Here is a 16,660-nt window from a genome sequence, read left to right as displayed (position 1 = left end):
GGCTCCTGATAATGCCAAATGTCTGATGTTACCAGTAAAAGTGTCCGACATTATTTTAAATATATCTAGTCAGTGACAGAGATCAAGCATATTCATCTACAATAATTCAGTATTTTCAGCTTCAGAATCATGAATATTGTTATTCTGGCGTCTCTACTGTTCATTGTTCAAGTCCAAGACTATTCATTTACACACACAATGAAATATCAAATTTAGCATTTTAATCAACAGGACATTTTTTGTTAACATTTTATCATATGTCTTGGAGTATTGCAATAATATCGTATCGTGAGTTCAGTATCGTGACACGAGGGTATCGCTACACCCCTAGTAATTCATGACATTTACAGTGTACATTAATTCACATTGATCTTGCATTGTCTGCATGACTTTAAGGCTTTGCTCAGGAATAGTATGATATGCGTAATAATATTTGTACTTTTGAAAGTTTTTAAAACCCATCCAACCTGAATATTATATTTCAGTAGTTATAATAATAATTAATATAAGATTAGAACATTATAAAATAGTAATTAGGGCTGTAAATAATGTTTATTCTTGACAATCGATAGTTACTCGAATGGTATTTATATGGAAAAAAGTGAGATGATTTACTTGTGGTGTAAATCAATGAGATCTTTATAACAGTGTAGCAGATACTCACATAAAATGCATATAAATATCAATATCTGCAAATAATGTCTTAGTAAGAGGATTTTTGAATAGTTTAATGATCAAAGCTCTGTAGTTTTAAAACATAATGCAATGTAATACAATGATGATTGAGAGATGAACAAATAAACCTTCCTCAAAAGCATTATGATCATATTTGATACTCATGATTTCTCTAAATAATTATGTATGATAATCAAGTAAACCGAAGCTGCGTCCGTCTGAAATATTACTAACAATATCAAAGTTATTCTTATGTTTCCTTGATATAAATCAGAGCAGATTTGACAGCAGAAACACACGAGCTGAAGGAGGACGATTGTACAATTACACTAAAAGACTTTACCTTGATAAAAGAGTCTAAACTCTCAATCAGAGACAGAAGGACTGGAGGAGACTGTGTGCGACAGGATTATCAGCAGAGTTTTGATCATGTTGATCATTTAAAGGCCTTCGATAATTTAAAGGCCAAATATGATGCATTAATGCAACAAGTAATTTAGTCAGTACAATTCTGTGCTATCTAACACTAAAGCAATGAAAAAACCTTTCACTGAATTACTGGTCAAACAATACTTTTTCTTTTTAAATGGAAAGATTAAATCTGTTTTTTTTGTTGTTTTTTTACTTTGACCTCAGTGGAAATGTTATCATCAGATGTTTATCAAGTATGCCGAAAGTTTATTGTAATTTATTTTTCACCTCAAATTTCTGTCATTTGCTCACCCTCATATCATTGCAAAGCCAAAAAGAAAGTCATACAGGTTTGGAACAACATGAGGGCGGGTAAATGATGATTGAGTTCCCTGTGCGTTCAGGTGTGACACTTCAATCTCTTGCAGGTCATGTGACCACCTGGTCACGGTCTTCGAAGAACACAGGGACCAATAGCACATGGGTACGCCATGAGCAGAAGAAACCATCCGAGGTGAGAAACACTGAAGTTGCATTCGTCTTATCTTCCCTATTGTGTCGTATTATGAAACGCTTCTGGAACAAGATCAAATGTGGGCGGAGCCTGATTGTGTCCGTGGGGAATTGATTGGATGGTTGTGGTTTGCTATTGGCTGATCTCATGTGAGTGACAGGTTATAGCCCCGCCCTCGTCATCAGAGAAGAGGAGAGATGCTGCCAGAGGAACTTATTCTGATTCAACATTATTAACACAATAATAAATCATTTAGAATAAACACTACAATATTCTATAAAAAAAAAAAACAGGAGTTGTCCATTTTTATTACATTTCAACTTTAATCCAAATTGAGCCAAATGTAAAGATTTGTATATAAAAAAACAATCAACAGATTAATCTACTGGGTGGACGGCAAGATTTTCAGTGAAGTAAAGTCATTTTATATAAATAATAATACAATTTATTTTGTTTAGCGCCTTTAAAATTTCATTTCTCAAAGCGCTGTACAACACAAGCAAGCACAACAATATAACTTAAAACACAAAGTTGAGAGCAAAAAAAGATATAACACTGAATTAATAAACAACTAAACAAGTCAATTAAAAGCAATCCTGAAATAAAACGTTTTAAGACTCGATTTAAAAATGACTGAGTATATGCATACAGTTTCGTGACGTTAATATTGATAATATCCTAATGCCTGATTGTCCACTTTCAGCAGTTTAGAGCTAAACAATCAAGCAGTTGAGAATAGGTATATGGTATATATTGTTTGATTTATGTGAGACTATTGAACATTTGATGTATTTGTAGGTTTTTTTTATGTGTGATTTAATGTTAATAATATTCATCTGTCCTAACATCAAGTTCTTCAGATCTGTTGTGTTCATTTGTGAAAGGTCTGGAAGATTGTTAGTGAAGTTTATCTTTTAAGTGCTTTTGTAATTGCTTAGAAAATGGCAAAGTGTTTAATTCTTGCTTCAGTGCCGGTGAAAATGTCAGAAGAAAACATCCGTGATGAATGTTGCCAATGTCGTCGTGTTCTTTCAGGTGTTTCGGACCGATTTCATCACAGCCATGAAGTTGCCTGATTCCGCCCAGCTGAGCCCGGAGGAGTTCTGCTTCCTGTCGGACCCCTGGAGGCAGGAGTGGGAGAAGGGTGTGCAGGTGCCCGCCAGCCTGGAGGCCATTCCCCAGCCCGTGGTCAGGTGAGGTCCGCCAGACAGGGAGAAACACTGCTTTGAGTTAAAACATGCTTTTCTTACTTAGTATTTTTGTCTTGTTTCCAGTCCAAATATCTAAATAAATAAATAAATCAAGATGCATTTGCCAGAAAAGTAAAGTGCCATAAGATATCATGTCCTGTTTTCTGGGGAAATAAATACAAATTAAAAGGGATATTTCACCGCTGGAACGATGAATGTGTATTTAACAGGGTTTCCGCAAGGCCTTAAAAAGTCTTAAAAACGCCCAGATTTTCATCCTAGGTCTTAAATTTCATTTAGTCAGGTCTTAAAAAGAGTTTACTTTCGTTCATTTCCAGAAACGCTGGCCGCAGAAAGTTATTACAAAGTAGCAAAAAAGTTTCGAGTTGTAGCCTACTAAGCGGAGCCCTAGCAGGGGTCTCCAACACGTCGCTCGCGAGCTCCAGTCGCTCGTGGCTTGATATGAGCTAGCTCGCCAGAGGCCGTTCACATATCGCGTCTTTTGCGCGCTCAAGTTTGTTCAAATGTAGGCGCGCGGGCAAGCGCGCTCATAATTGAAGTGACACGCAAATTTTTTTACCAGGCACAACGAGATGAAAAAAATCTAAACTTTTCAGAATGCCGCAAACGCACCGCAGGTCATGTGACTGGAACCAACCAATCACCCCTTTCCATAACAACACTGAAAGCTCAGTCAACGGCCCTGTCCCAAATGGCGCACTTCATGCGGACTTTCGGTCTCGTGGACTTGAATTGCGCGTGCTCGCTGAGTCTACGAGTCCGTAGGCTGTCCCATTCAGCATTTTACCGCTCTGAAGTGTGCTCAGCAGCGCCCCCTCTGTACCCTTGAAGCGGTCTTCTGCGAAGCCCGCATAGAAGCAGGCTTCACGCACTTTAACTACCCAGGAATCCTTGCGAAAGGCCAATCAGACAACGGATGGGAGGAGATTTCACTCACGGATTATTGTTGACATGGCTGAGAAGAAAATATTACAGTTTTTATGACCTAGATGTACATTTTGCCAGTTGTTCCCTACAGTTTATACAAACATTATGGTCATCGACCAGTGGTTGATGTCTCAAACATAATAATAGCGCGTTGAATAATACGATCACATTATGATTCATTAAATAAATAGAACCGAATATCAGGGCTTTACTGAGTCATATGTAAACATAGTATGAATATTGAAACCTGTAAATTCATCTGAAACTCATGCACATTTTCATTATGTTTTAAAATTGCAATCTTAGTTCAAATGTAACATTATGTATTATTATGTACAACTGTATACATCATTTAAATAAGCATGATATATCTATTGTCTAATGCCCAGGTGGCATGCATAATATGAAAATACAGAACTGTAAAATTAGGCTGTGTAGTGGACGTGGAGATGAGACGCTGGAGCGCAAAAAATGTGATTTCTCCTGTCCAACAACAACCAGACCTGTAATATTTCTGTCAGTAAGGTTATTTTTCACTCTGATGTCTCTGAAAATAAAAAGCTAGATGATATATTAAACTTTTTCTGTACGATGGGTAAATATCATATTCACAAAGCAATATACCTTAAATTCAAACCTAGTTGCAAATTTTTTGCTTATGATTTACAGTTATTCTTCACTTCAAAAAATCCCCTCCAATAAAAGAGCTTCGAAAATATCCTGTATTATAGAACAAGTTTTATATAAATTGTAAAAATATTTTATTTACTGTTATTTACTTTCATTTTCTCTGTATCCCCACATGTTCATGTTCATTGTTTTGTATTATTTCCATTGTAATGATTTATATTGTAATGCAAAAAAAAAAAAAAAAACAGGCCGTTATTTCCGGCGTGATGATCGAGTCTGTCCCAAAAATACCTCTCAATGTGCCCTCGTGGACTCGCGCCAAGGGCCCTATAGGTCTGCACTACATGACGTCACCAAAGTGTGGACTCTGAGGAAGTCCACAAGTCCGGAGTGTGCCATTTGGGACAGGGCCAACATGAAGAAGGACGGGGGTGCACCCAAACACTACTAATAAATATAAGCTAATGTGTAAATGTCAGTAATTTATCTTTTTTGACTCATTCTTTTTTATAAAAAATTATTTAAAGGCTGAAATATGAGGTTTATCTTTGTATAAAACCTTTTTTGTCAAAACTTTATTTGCACTTGTACATGTTAGTAGATAACATGTTGCAAGACACTCTTTTAAAATCTGGCCATCACTTTTAATGGTATTTTAATGTTTACGTAAACAAAAAGTGCATATTGATGCTAATCAATTTGTTATTTGCTGTTTTTCGACATAAAACTTGTTGAATTGACTTCATTCTGTAGTATTAATACTTTTTGAACAGGATTCTGTGATAACCGTGATAATTTTGGTCACTTTAATCATCTCATCATTTCCTCTCTAGTTATGATCAACTATGATCAACTAAAATCAACAATAATTGTGTTTTTAACAGTATAATATGCAAAAGTACAATTTTCTATAAAAAAAATCTACCTCTCCCTCTCCTGAGGTAACTATCTATCTAACTTGGATAATGCGTTGTGTAGGTCTTAAATTTCAATCTTTATGGTCTTAAAATGTCTTAAAATGGTCTTAAATTCGACTTACTGAAACCTGCAGAAACCCTGATTTAAATTGGGTCATTTATGTAGTAGAAATGTGAAATTATTTTAGAAGTTGGTGCCTTCTAGACTGAGAAAAGCCGGAAAATGTATTTTTGGCTCATGTGGATGAAAGACAACAACTCCCAGAATGCACTTGCTTCACTGCCCTACAAGGCCACTCCCAAGCCACTCCCACCGGTTACAGAGGGCAGTGTCGGGAGAAATGAGACAGCTAGGCTACTAGTCGTCTGGAAACTGAAAAGACGGCATTTTATCGTGAGATCCCCCTATGGGCGGGTTGAGGACATGCGGGACGAGCTCCTCCTACTGGCTGGAGTCTCTCGCCTCTGGACAAAAGAGCCTCTGATGAGCTAAATGACGATCTTTGCGTCATCTGAGTCCAGACACACAATCCAGAAATCTCTGGTCTCAGGGGGACATGAGGGAGGGAAGCACGGTCACTCGAGAATACCACCGGGTTTCTACTGATACAAAGCTTAATGCTAATCGGTGAAGGATCCCTTTCAGTGAGTCGATGCTTGAAAAAAGCAAAATGATCTGCCAATGGGGTAAGAAAATTAATCTTAATTCAAACAGAAACAAAATAATTTTTCTTACCCCATTGGCAGATAATTTTGCTTTTTTTAAACAACAACTCACTTAATTTTATACATAATATTTACACAAGACATAATATCTTATGGCCTTTTACTACTTTAGTAAATGCATCTTGATTTAAATATTTTTAGATATTTGGACTGGAAACAAGACAAAAATACTAAGTAAGAAAAGTATTTTTTGCAGTGTGGGCGATATTTCGAATATTAGCAATGATATCGCAGTAATTTTGACGACGATATAAAATATTGTGAATATCGAATATTTCAAATTCCTTCTCTTGCAGTGTGCTATATGCGAGAAATAGTAAAAAGTGGGAAGAAACATCAGCGATCACGCTTCACGTAGCCAAAGATATGATACCTGTCGGTACCGTGAAAAACCTGATAAAGGCAATTGATCCTCCATACAATTTGCCTTGCCGTAAATACTTTTCCCAGGATGCGCTCCCGAAACTGCGTTTTAAACAGCTGTCACAGAAGCTTTCTCAGATAACGCACTTCGTGACCACTTCCGATCTATGGACGAGCCAAACCTGCGAAAAACTAGTTTACCCAGTTGCAATTGTCCCAGTGTAAATTGTGAATTGCATGCATGTGAAAAGTTGACAGAATGCACTTTCTGTACTTGTTTTGCACTACTTCAGTTACATTAACGTGTGTTAATAATGTACATAAAAAGCAGCAAGTGATCACTTGGTCTAGATTTTGATTTTTAAAGTCGACATGAAATCAAAATTGACCCTATTTACTTTGTTAGCGCATATTACTAGTCTTGTGGTGAACAATTAATCTGTGCAAGTTAATACACAGAAAAAAAAAATAGTTTGCTGTGGTAATCTTTAATTAAAATCTGAAAAGTTACTTCCGGTCTGGAATGGCGTTCCTTCTCTGATGATGTCAGTTTGACGGCTTGGGTTGGGAAACGCGTAACCACTCCCCTCAAACCGCTAGTCTGCTATGAGCAGAGATGGAGAGGAGGAGCGCTAGAGTGAAACCTTGCCCTCTGTTCAATATTCCCTTTCACTGGGAAATACGTCACAACACTGGAGAAAAGTCGTTTGCAACTTCCGGTTCACGGGGATTAAATATGCACTAAACATTTTGTATTCACTTTGTACCAAAAGCTGTTCTATCTTGTTTTCAAATGGGGGTATAAGAAAATCATGTTTTTTATTATTTAAAAGCAAATGCAAACATTTCGTGATATATATCGAATATCATAAAATTTCGACAATATCGAGATATCACATTTTTTTATACATCGCCCCACTCTAGTCAGATGCAGATTCAGGGTTTGAAATGAACACCCTCCAACCCGCCAATTGACCGTTCGCAAAGACCCGCCCCCCTTAGTTACTGTTGCTATGTCCGACAAGCTACGCCGTTCTCACGCCACACCATGTGAGAGGAGACTGACAACACGCTGACAGACAGGACAGACCAGGTTACTTTTCGGTTACGTTTGATATTAAATATATTAAACAAAGTCTCACCTTTCAAATTTGGTCATTTTTTAAAATAAATTTAAACAATAAATACCATTTTGTGGCTCTTTAATGTGTCGTGACAGATCGCTGTAGAGCATCAGTTAAAGCTGCTCGTCAACCGATCATCTCTTCCTTCTAGTTCATTTATAGCCTCAAATAAACATGAACAAACATAAGAAGGAATGTTGTTTTAAACCACGGAAAGGCATCAGTACACTCCGTTTTTCAAGTTCAAATCCTCCCATGTTAATCTACTAACTCTCCGGAATGCTTTGTCGGATAAAATGGTGGAAGGCGAAGTATGATTGGTCAGATCACCTGTCAATCAAGCTCCCTGCGAAGGGTCAATTGCGGGTAAAAAATCAACTGTGGTGTGTAACGCTGTTTAATCACTTTGCTGGAAGTTCGTACAAGACAAATCTGCGCAGATTTACCGCAAATATTCAACTTGTGAGTCATGATATATTAAATACAGCATATTGCACAGAATCTGCTCATGTCTGGCTTACTTGAACACACACACGTTTCTATACAACAAATAACGGCGCACTTGTTCATTTGCATTAATGCAATTGTGAAGATTAAAAAGCATTTGGTTAAAGCTCCAGTATGCGACTTTGGTATTTGACCACAAGAGGGCGCAGTTTCAACAATAACAAAGGCGAAGCTTGATGACGCTATGAAGGAGGTGACGATGGGAGATGTCGTTTTTAATGCGTTTCCACCATCTAGCGATATATCTACATGGAATTAATTAATCATGATCACGGATGAGGTAATTTATTCGTTTTTGTATTACCTGTATGTCTGATCGTATTATTTTATTTCATCATAATTAATGAACTGCAAGGAACGTGAAATGTTATGCTATATTATCCCGTTACAACATACAGCTATTTGTCAAATGATTTGTTTGGTTAATGTTGTGCAGTTTTACGTTTTTATGGTTAATGCCGTGTTGTTTAACGTGTTCAAACCAATATCTAAAAGTACATTTGAACGAACATTTGCAAGTAAAAATAAATATATTTTTTTAACATCATATCCGATTGTATTTAATTGTACTGCCATAAGCTCGGTCACCACACGTGATAAAAAGCCTTACCAAAGTACAAAGAGCAATATAACTTTCTTTATAAGTGCTATTATTGACAGTTGCATGTCTTACCTGTCTGTCAATACACTCGCGAGAGCAGAGTCTCGGTCAAGTCCAAGATTGACGCGCAGCTCTCTCCATCTCGAAAACGCCTGCCGATATTTATCTGGGTTTTATTCCTCCGTTTGTCACACAGTCTGAGTGTATCCGAATATGGACGCTTTCGTTTTGTTGGCACTGCAATAGTCGCCAAAGAGTTCGTGATCCATAACAGCTATAACCATACAGTCTATGGCTATAACGCTTTAACCACCACTTCCGCATTTGACCACGCGATATTCCGGTGTGGTGGGTCATATTTTTTATTTTATTCTTTTTTTATTCTTTGTCAGACGTCTTTATTGTTTATTGTGATAAGAAAAAAAAACTCAATAAAGTTGTTGTAAAAAAAAAAAAAAAAAAAAAAAAAAAAAAATCCAGTGTGGTGGAATATCCTATCACATGGTCCACACAGGGAAAAAAGGATATTGCATCACTGAGGCGCGACATTTCTTTTCCGGGACGGCCAGTTATTTAAAATCGGTATTTCTCTGAAATAAAAAATCTTTGGAGACTTTTGAGATATTGTAAGTACACAACTGGAGGAAATATATCACACTGTGCAAGTTCTTTTTGGAAATTTTATTACAAAATTCCTACATATTGGAGCTTTAACAGAAAACACATTGTTATTTTCCAATATCCTAAATTTTATTTCCTTATGTCCTTTGTCCTGTATTGATCTGTCCACCTAAAACACATTTCTGGTGATGAGGATGAAAGAGGAAGAGGTGATGCTGGATGACAGGGTTTTGTTTGAATAAGAAATGAATGTATGAAATCATCCCACAAGAGGGCGCAAGCGAGCGCAATAAGCCAATATAAACCAAATCAAGCATCGCATCTTTTTTTTGAAAATAATTGACATTCACTTTTTAAAGTGCATTAACTTTTGAAACAATTGTTCTTAAATAAAATATAATTTCCTTAATGTGCTTTAGTGTAAATTAGGCTACATTAGTGCATAAAACTGTGTTTGTGCATCAGTAACCTGAGAAAACACACTTCAACACACAGCGTAATAATGAACTACATGAAACACTCCACTTCTACTCACTACATCCTCATATAGTTCATCAAAAACACCAGACGCTCATCTCTATCTGCAGCGAGTGCTGAGCGCTTTCTGTTGACTGTGTTTCAGCTGATGAAACACACACTCACTCACACACACACTCAGCTCTGACCGATGTGCAGGTTTGGTCAAGTGTGTCGTTGCATGACTTTTGCCACTAACTGAGAGTGTTTTCGTCACCAGGGAACCCATTTTTCAAATTACCAACTGATCGGCACCGCGCTGTGCTGGATAAGCTAACAGAAACACACCGCGTTAAGGCCCTTTCACACCGGACGCGGAACGGAAAAGCGAAACGAAAAAGCAAATAGTTCACGTCAAAACCATTCACATCAGCCGCGACGCGAATTTGCGACGTCTGTGACATTCAGAGTTTCAACATTCCAAAACTTTAGCGCCGACAGCTGAGAAAACATCGACACTTCATCATCATCATCATCATCATCCAGTGAAGATCTTTTTAACTAATCATTCTTTCTTTCTAACTGATCTTTCTTTCCTTTCTCTTTTTCTTTCTTTCTTTCTTACTAATATTTCTTTGTTGACAGTTGGAGAGGCTCATTAGACTCCATCAGCTGCCGCTTTATGTACTATTTCTAATCAGTTGAGACTCATTTTCCATTCTAATATTTCTAAACTGAAAACCTTCAAACTTCTACAAACTTTTAAAACTACTAAACTTAAACTAATTAAAACTAAAAACCTTCAAACTTCAAGCTTTTAATAGTTCTTCAAACTTTGGTACTAACAAACCTTTCTTTCTTTCTTTCTTTCTTTCTTTCTTTCTTTCTTTCTTTCTTTCTTTCTTTCTTTCTTTCTTTCTCTATCTTTGACGATAGTGTTAGCTTTCTATCCCAAATGTAGTTTAGCCTGCTAGCCTACACAGCACAGGACTATACGACGACTAAAACTATCACACAACACACTCACAGTCGTGATAACCGAGTTGGTTGGCAATGCTACGCCACACATCGTCTTTCAAATCGTTGTCCTTGTAGTGTGTGATTGGCTGAAGCCTTTTCTGTCGCCGCAAAAGTAAAAAAAAATCGACATTGAAGCGAAACAAATAAAAGTGTTTTTTCTGCCGCAGCACATTCGCGTTCGGTGTGGAAGCGCTCATTACACAAACAGCTGATCACAACATAAACCCATTATTCCTGCGTCAAAATCGCGTCCAGTGTGAAAGGACCTTTAGTTACGTCGTCATCATGTCTCGCGCGCCTCTTGACACACGGACTTGAATGCATTTGCATTTGCTTTTTTAATTTTTTTATTCGATGAATATTCGAAATAAGGATTTTTATTTGACTATATATGTATAGTATTAGGGCACACATGTCTCTGCTTGACGAGATCTGTAGAGTGATTAACGGAGTATGATGCGCACATCACAGTGATTTCCTGTTGTGCTGTAAGTCCTGTCCTCTGAGCTTAAAGGGACACTTCACCCATTTGCATTAAGCTTTGCATTGTTAGAAACCCAGTCATACTATTGAATGGTCGTGCAACACTCTCTCATTTTCCCCTGAGACGGGAGAAATCTGTTATTTACCTCTTACACTTCCTCCTACAATGACGCAAAAATCGTCATTTTGCGTCATTGTAGGAGGAAGTGTAAGAGGGGGGGATTTCTGTTAAGACTACAGACACTGGGGGCGGGACCCGCTCACGCTACAGACCTATTACAGATCAGTGGGTGGGACTTTACTCTCTGAAACTGAAAGCAATATCCTCCATCTTGTTTGAAGCTAAGCTAACAGGCGCTGTGGAGACAGATGTAAAGTTATGACAATAGCGGAGGAGAGTGCTCAATATGATATAGAATAAGAGGATTTCGGAAGTCTGATGCTTGAATCAGGTGTTTGTGGCTACCTTTACAAGCCGCATTATAGCGAAGAGCAGCCGAGGCAGAAGACCTTCCTGCCGCGGACGAGGAGCCCGGACTGGCTCGAGTTAGGGCGGACTGGTGGCGCCGGTGATCTCACTATGCAACTACGAACCGCTACGAACACAGAGATAGAGTCCGTCTGCGGCATGATGACAATTTCTCCTGGACGAAATCTCTGAATCAGACGAGGACACGGACGTTTGTGTTGTGAACTAGTTTCGCACCCCATATGTTCTGACTGAACATCCAGGTACCATGCAATAATTCACCTTTTCGAAAGAAATACAAACGAGGAGTAATGCACTAATGAGTTCGCCAACTAACTAGACATTTTGTGTGAATGTGAAATGAATTTCAAGCTCTGGTAGTAGCTAGCCTTGTAGACGGAAGAGTGATTTCTCTTATAGGCAGATATGCGCTTTCTGGATTAGTGGGAGTGGCTTGCGGAGCTGTGCAATGTGGTGCATTGTGGGAGTTGTTGTCTTTCATACAAATGCGTTCTGAAGTTATTTTTTGTCTTTTCTCGGTCACGAAGGCACCAAATTCAAAAATTATTTTACATTTCGACTACATATATGACCCACTTTAAATAAAAAACAATGTTCAAATGGGTGAAATGACCCTTTAACCTGAGCCTGAGACTTTGAAGACTTGATGCGTGTGGGGTGAGTTGTGTGGTCACTGAAGTGTGTGTTTTCCCCCCAGGGAGCTTCCGGAGGTCAGTCGAATCCCATTCTTTTCACCGATCCAGACCCGGGGCCAGTCAGAGTTTGGCTTCGGAGAGTCACATGGTCTCGCTGAGCCGCTGAGCCGCTACGATCTGGATGATCTGGATGTGGCCTGGCTTGAACTGGTTAATACTGAATTCAGAGAACTAGGTAAGATTTATTGACCATCTAAAGCATTTTTCTTTAATGATAATTAAATAATGATAATGGAATTAGTCGAGTCACATGTACTTCTATTAGGGGTGAAACGATTAGCTCGTTTAATCAGTGCATCGATTACAAATCCTGACAATCTTGAAACTTGCATTTTTGAATCGTGAATCATTTGTTCTGGTCAATAATTGATTCAAACTGCTAAATGCATCACAATTCGATTCAATGCTTTAAAATATATAAGCATTAAATTATTACATGAGTGTATGAAAGTATAATTTCTACAGCTCAGACTGATTTTAAGTTGCTCTGAAATGGTTAATTCCATTGACACAGTACCTGAGCAGTCGAAGTAAAACCCATCTTATTCAAGGACACGCATTTATTGCTTGGATAAAGAAAGGAGCTAAAACATAATATTTCATAAAGTGTCTGAAATGTATTCGACTGTTCTGTTGAATGATTAAAGAAATGTAATTTAATGCAGTGTTATGAACCGGGCTTTTCTTATTGTTCAGCAAAGAAAGTTAGTTAAGGATTAGTTGAGAAGGTTCATGATAATCTAGGTTAGTCCATCCATGTTTAATGTGTCTGAAACACTGTGTAGCCTTTACATTAACGGTTCAACACTATCCTACACAACACTTAACATCAACTAACAATACTTTAAACCTTTTTAAATCAAATCTTATGCAAGTTTCTACATATGACCATTTTAATAGGCTATTAAAATAAAGTAATGCAGCATTATTAAGAACTAGCATGATCTAACAAAAGGGACCCCCCCCCACACACACACACACACACACACACACACACACACACACTCTGACCCCCTGAAGGTACAGTATATTTCACATTTTATACTGATAACCGATAAATCTTTATATTTGAAAACCGATATATTGGCCGATAAATCTAAATCCAAATTTTTTACATCCAGTCACAATTCAAGCAGTTCAAAGCCATCATGTTGAACAGTGCTCGTCTGAAGAGTCTCAGCTGAAGGAGATAATACATTATTTATCAGCTTTAATATATCGGCCAGATTTTCTTATCGGGCCGATAACGATAACATTAAAAATGAACATATATCGGCCGATACTGATATAGTGACCGATATATTGAGCATCCCTACTTCACAATCTGAATAAAACACATTAAGGGAAGCATTTAAATAATAATATAAATGCACTTAAAAATGCAGGATCGAATCACAATGACTCTAATTGTGAATTGTCTTGAATTTGCAAAAATATAAATTTTACTTTATTGTGTTTGTACTGTAATATGTTGTAGATGTTTGTAGAAGATCATATTTCAGCTGCTGGCAATAGTAAAGCATAGACATTTCAAAATAAGAGTCCTGCCATATTCAGGCTAGTTTATAATTAAAAGTCCTGCGTTATGCTTAAATTTTCAAGAGGTTCAAGTTTGGATTGCAAAATGTCAGAATTAGGGGTGCAATGGATCGCAGTCGATCGTGATCCGTACGGACCAGACCACACGGTTCGGCACACATGTGATTCGCGGATTAACTGCTAAATTTATCCATCATAGAGTGAAAGTTTATCATTTGGACGCATTTTGTCTTGCCAATTTACACATTCAAATGATTTTAAACGCGGAAGAGGCGAAAATCGGGACTCGCACGTTATCTGTGCTCACAGTCACACACACTCGAAGCGCACGCAGAGAGAGAGGGTGTTTCAGACAGCGCTCAAACACTGAATTGATTCCTCTTTCGCATTTCCTTGCTCTTGAACGGACACATAAACACAAAATACCCGTCTAAATACCCTTCTCTGCAAGTATTCTCTCGGCTATTTCATTAGTGAACAGTTGAGACTGGATGTTTGCCAGTTTATTCGGTCTTAAAGTGATGGCAGCCTAATATTCCTGATGCTGTTTGTGTCATTAATGTTAATCAAACAACAAAATACAGCTTTAACAAAGATGAACCTATATTTAATTTCTACAGTGAACAAATAGTGTTATTTTACTTGAAAAGAAGGTTCTCTGCGCTTCTGTAATCCACAAACAATCCGGTGCAACCGAAACCGAAAAGCCGTTTTTAAGACTTTTTAAGGCCTTAAATTTAAAGTTCCGAATTTTAGACTTTTTAAGACCCCGCGGGAACCCTGTAAATAACAAAGTCTAACAGTAATATTCATGTACAGAAATGAATAATTCAGCCTAAATTACATTTACATTTAAATTTAAGGCCTTAAAAAGTCTTAAAAACGGCCAGATTTTCATCCGCGGTCTTAAATTTCATTTAGTCAGGTCTCAAAAAGGGTTTACCCTCGTTTATTTCTAGAAACGCTGGCCGCAGAAAGTTATTACAAACTAGCAAAAAAGTATGGAGTCGTAGCCTACAAAGCGGAGCTCTAGTGCAGGGTTCTCCAACACGTCGCTCCACTGGCCTGATTGGAGGTCGCTCGCCAAGAGGCCGTTCACACGTTCACATATCGCGTCTTTTGCTCGCTCAAGTTCGTTCAAATGTAGGCGCGCGGTAAGCGTGCTCATAATTGAAGCGACGCACTAGTTTTTTCCAGGCGCTGTCTGAAAGCTCAGTCAACAGGAAGGATGCGGGTGCACCCAAACACTACGGGTGTTTTTCTCTTCCCCGTAAATAAATCTTGTAGCAGAGCTACAGCAAGCGTTTTTCGGCGGTGGAAATCCATTAGCTACTAAAACTTCTTTGTCATTGTGGAGAGCGCAGGGCTTGGTTGCATAGCAACGACAGACGCCACGGAAAAATCGGACCGGAATTTACTATTAATAATAAAAGATAAGCTAAAGTGCATTGTAAATGTCAGTCATTTATCTTTTTTGACTCATTCTTTTTATAAAAAATAATTTAAAGTCTGAAATATGTGAGGTTTATCTTTTTATAAAACCTTTTTTGTCAAATCTTTATTTTAACTTGTACATGTTAGTATGCAAGACATTTTAAAAATGTTCATTTTTAATGGTATTATTTTAATGTTTATGTAAACAAAAAGTGCATATTGATGCTAAATTTATTTGTTATTTGCTGGTTTTCGACATAAAACTTGGTGAATTGATTTCATTGTGTAGTATTACTACTTTTTGAACAGGATTCTGTGATAACCATGATCATTTTTGTCACTATAATCATGAAATTAAATGTTCATGCCATTTCATCTTTAGTTATGATCAACTAATTATGTGTTTTTTACAGTATAATATGCAAAGTACAATTTTCATAAAAAAATTATATCTGATTCTGTTCTTTTCTCTGACACGCGTTGTTGGGTGTGGAAGGTTACTAATGTGATTTATCTGTAAATTAAATTAATGCTTTTTCAATTACTGAATTTATTGAAATAAAATTAATTATTTGATTTAAATATTTATTTGGTAATGCGTCGTGTAGGTCTTAAATTTTAATCTTTATGGTCTTAAAATGTCTTAAAAAGGTCTTAAATTTGACTTACTGAAACCTGCAAGAACCCTGTATTTAGTATTCATCTCTGCTTGTAATTTGTGTGTTTGTTCATATTTTATTACTGACTGTTCACTTGTTATTAATAATGTTTGAACTTTATCAGTTAGGCTAGTAGTTTTTGACGTGGTTTCTATTAAACTCCAAGTGAGCTTTAAGTAATAAATGAAAAGCAGTTACACCCCCCCATATATATAATTTATTTTTTATTTTTTTATTTTTTTGCTGATCCAAAAAATTATCCAACCATGGCTCAAAAAACGTAAATGATCCGAACCGTAGTTTTGTGATCCGTTGCACAACTAGTACTGTCTCTGTTATGTATATACAGTACCAGTCAAAAGTTTGGAAACGTTACTATTTTTAATGTTTTTGAAAAAAGTCTCTTATGCTCATCAAGCCTGCAGTAAAAAAAAAAACAACAACAAAAAAAACAGTAATATTATGAAATATTGTATTTCATAATATTACTGTTTTTTTTTTAACTGCAGGCTTGATGAGCATAAGAGACTTTTTTCAAAAACATTAAAAATAGTAATGTTTCCAAACTTTTGACTGGTACTGTATACTGTGGTAAACGAGTCATGTGAATAATACAATGCTTAATAATAATAATACAATGGTGCTGAGTTTTGTGAT

At 37.1% G+C, this 16,660-nt stretch overlaps 1 protein-coding gene across 1 annotated transcript in view; it reads left to right on the top strand.

Moving 5' to 3' along the window:
• The window catches only part of jade2 (jade family PHD finger 2), a 62,036-nt gene that overhangs the window by 12,995 nt on the left and 32,381 nt on the right, over positions 1-16,660 (top strand). Inside the window, 3 exon segments of the mRNA XM_081391783.1 lie at positions 1,515-1,600; positions 2,636-2,793; positions 12,374-12,546. Of these exon segments, the coding sequence (XP_081247909.1) occupies positions 1,515-1,600; positions 2,636-2,793; positions 12,374-12,546 (417 nt within the window).

This window comes from Scardinius erythrophthalmus (genome assembly GCF_964197995.2).
Source record: "Scardinius erythrophthalmus genome assembly, chromosome: 17".
Classification (NCBI taxonomy): domain Eukaryota; kingdom Metazoa; phylum Chordata; class Actinopteri; order Cypriniformes; family Leuciscidae; genus Scardinius; species Scardinius erythrophthalmus.
This window is presented reverse-complemented; position numbering and strand designations above follow the sequence as displayed.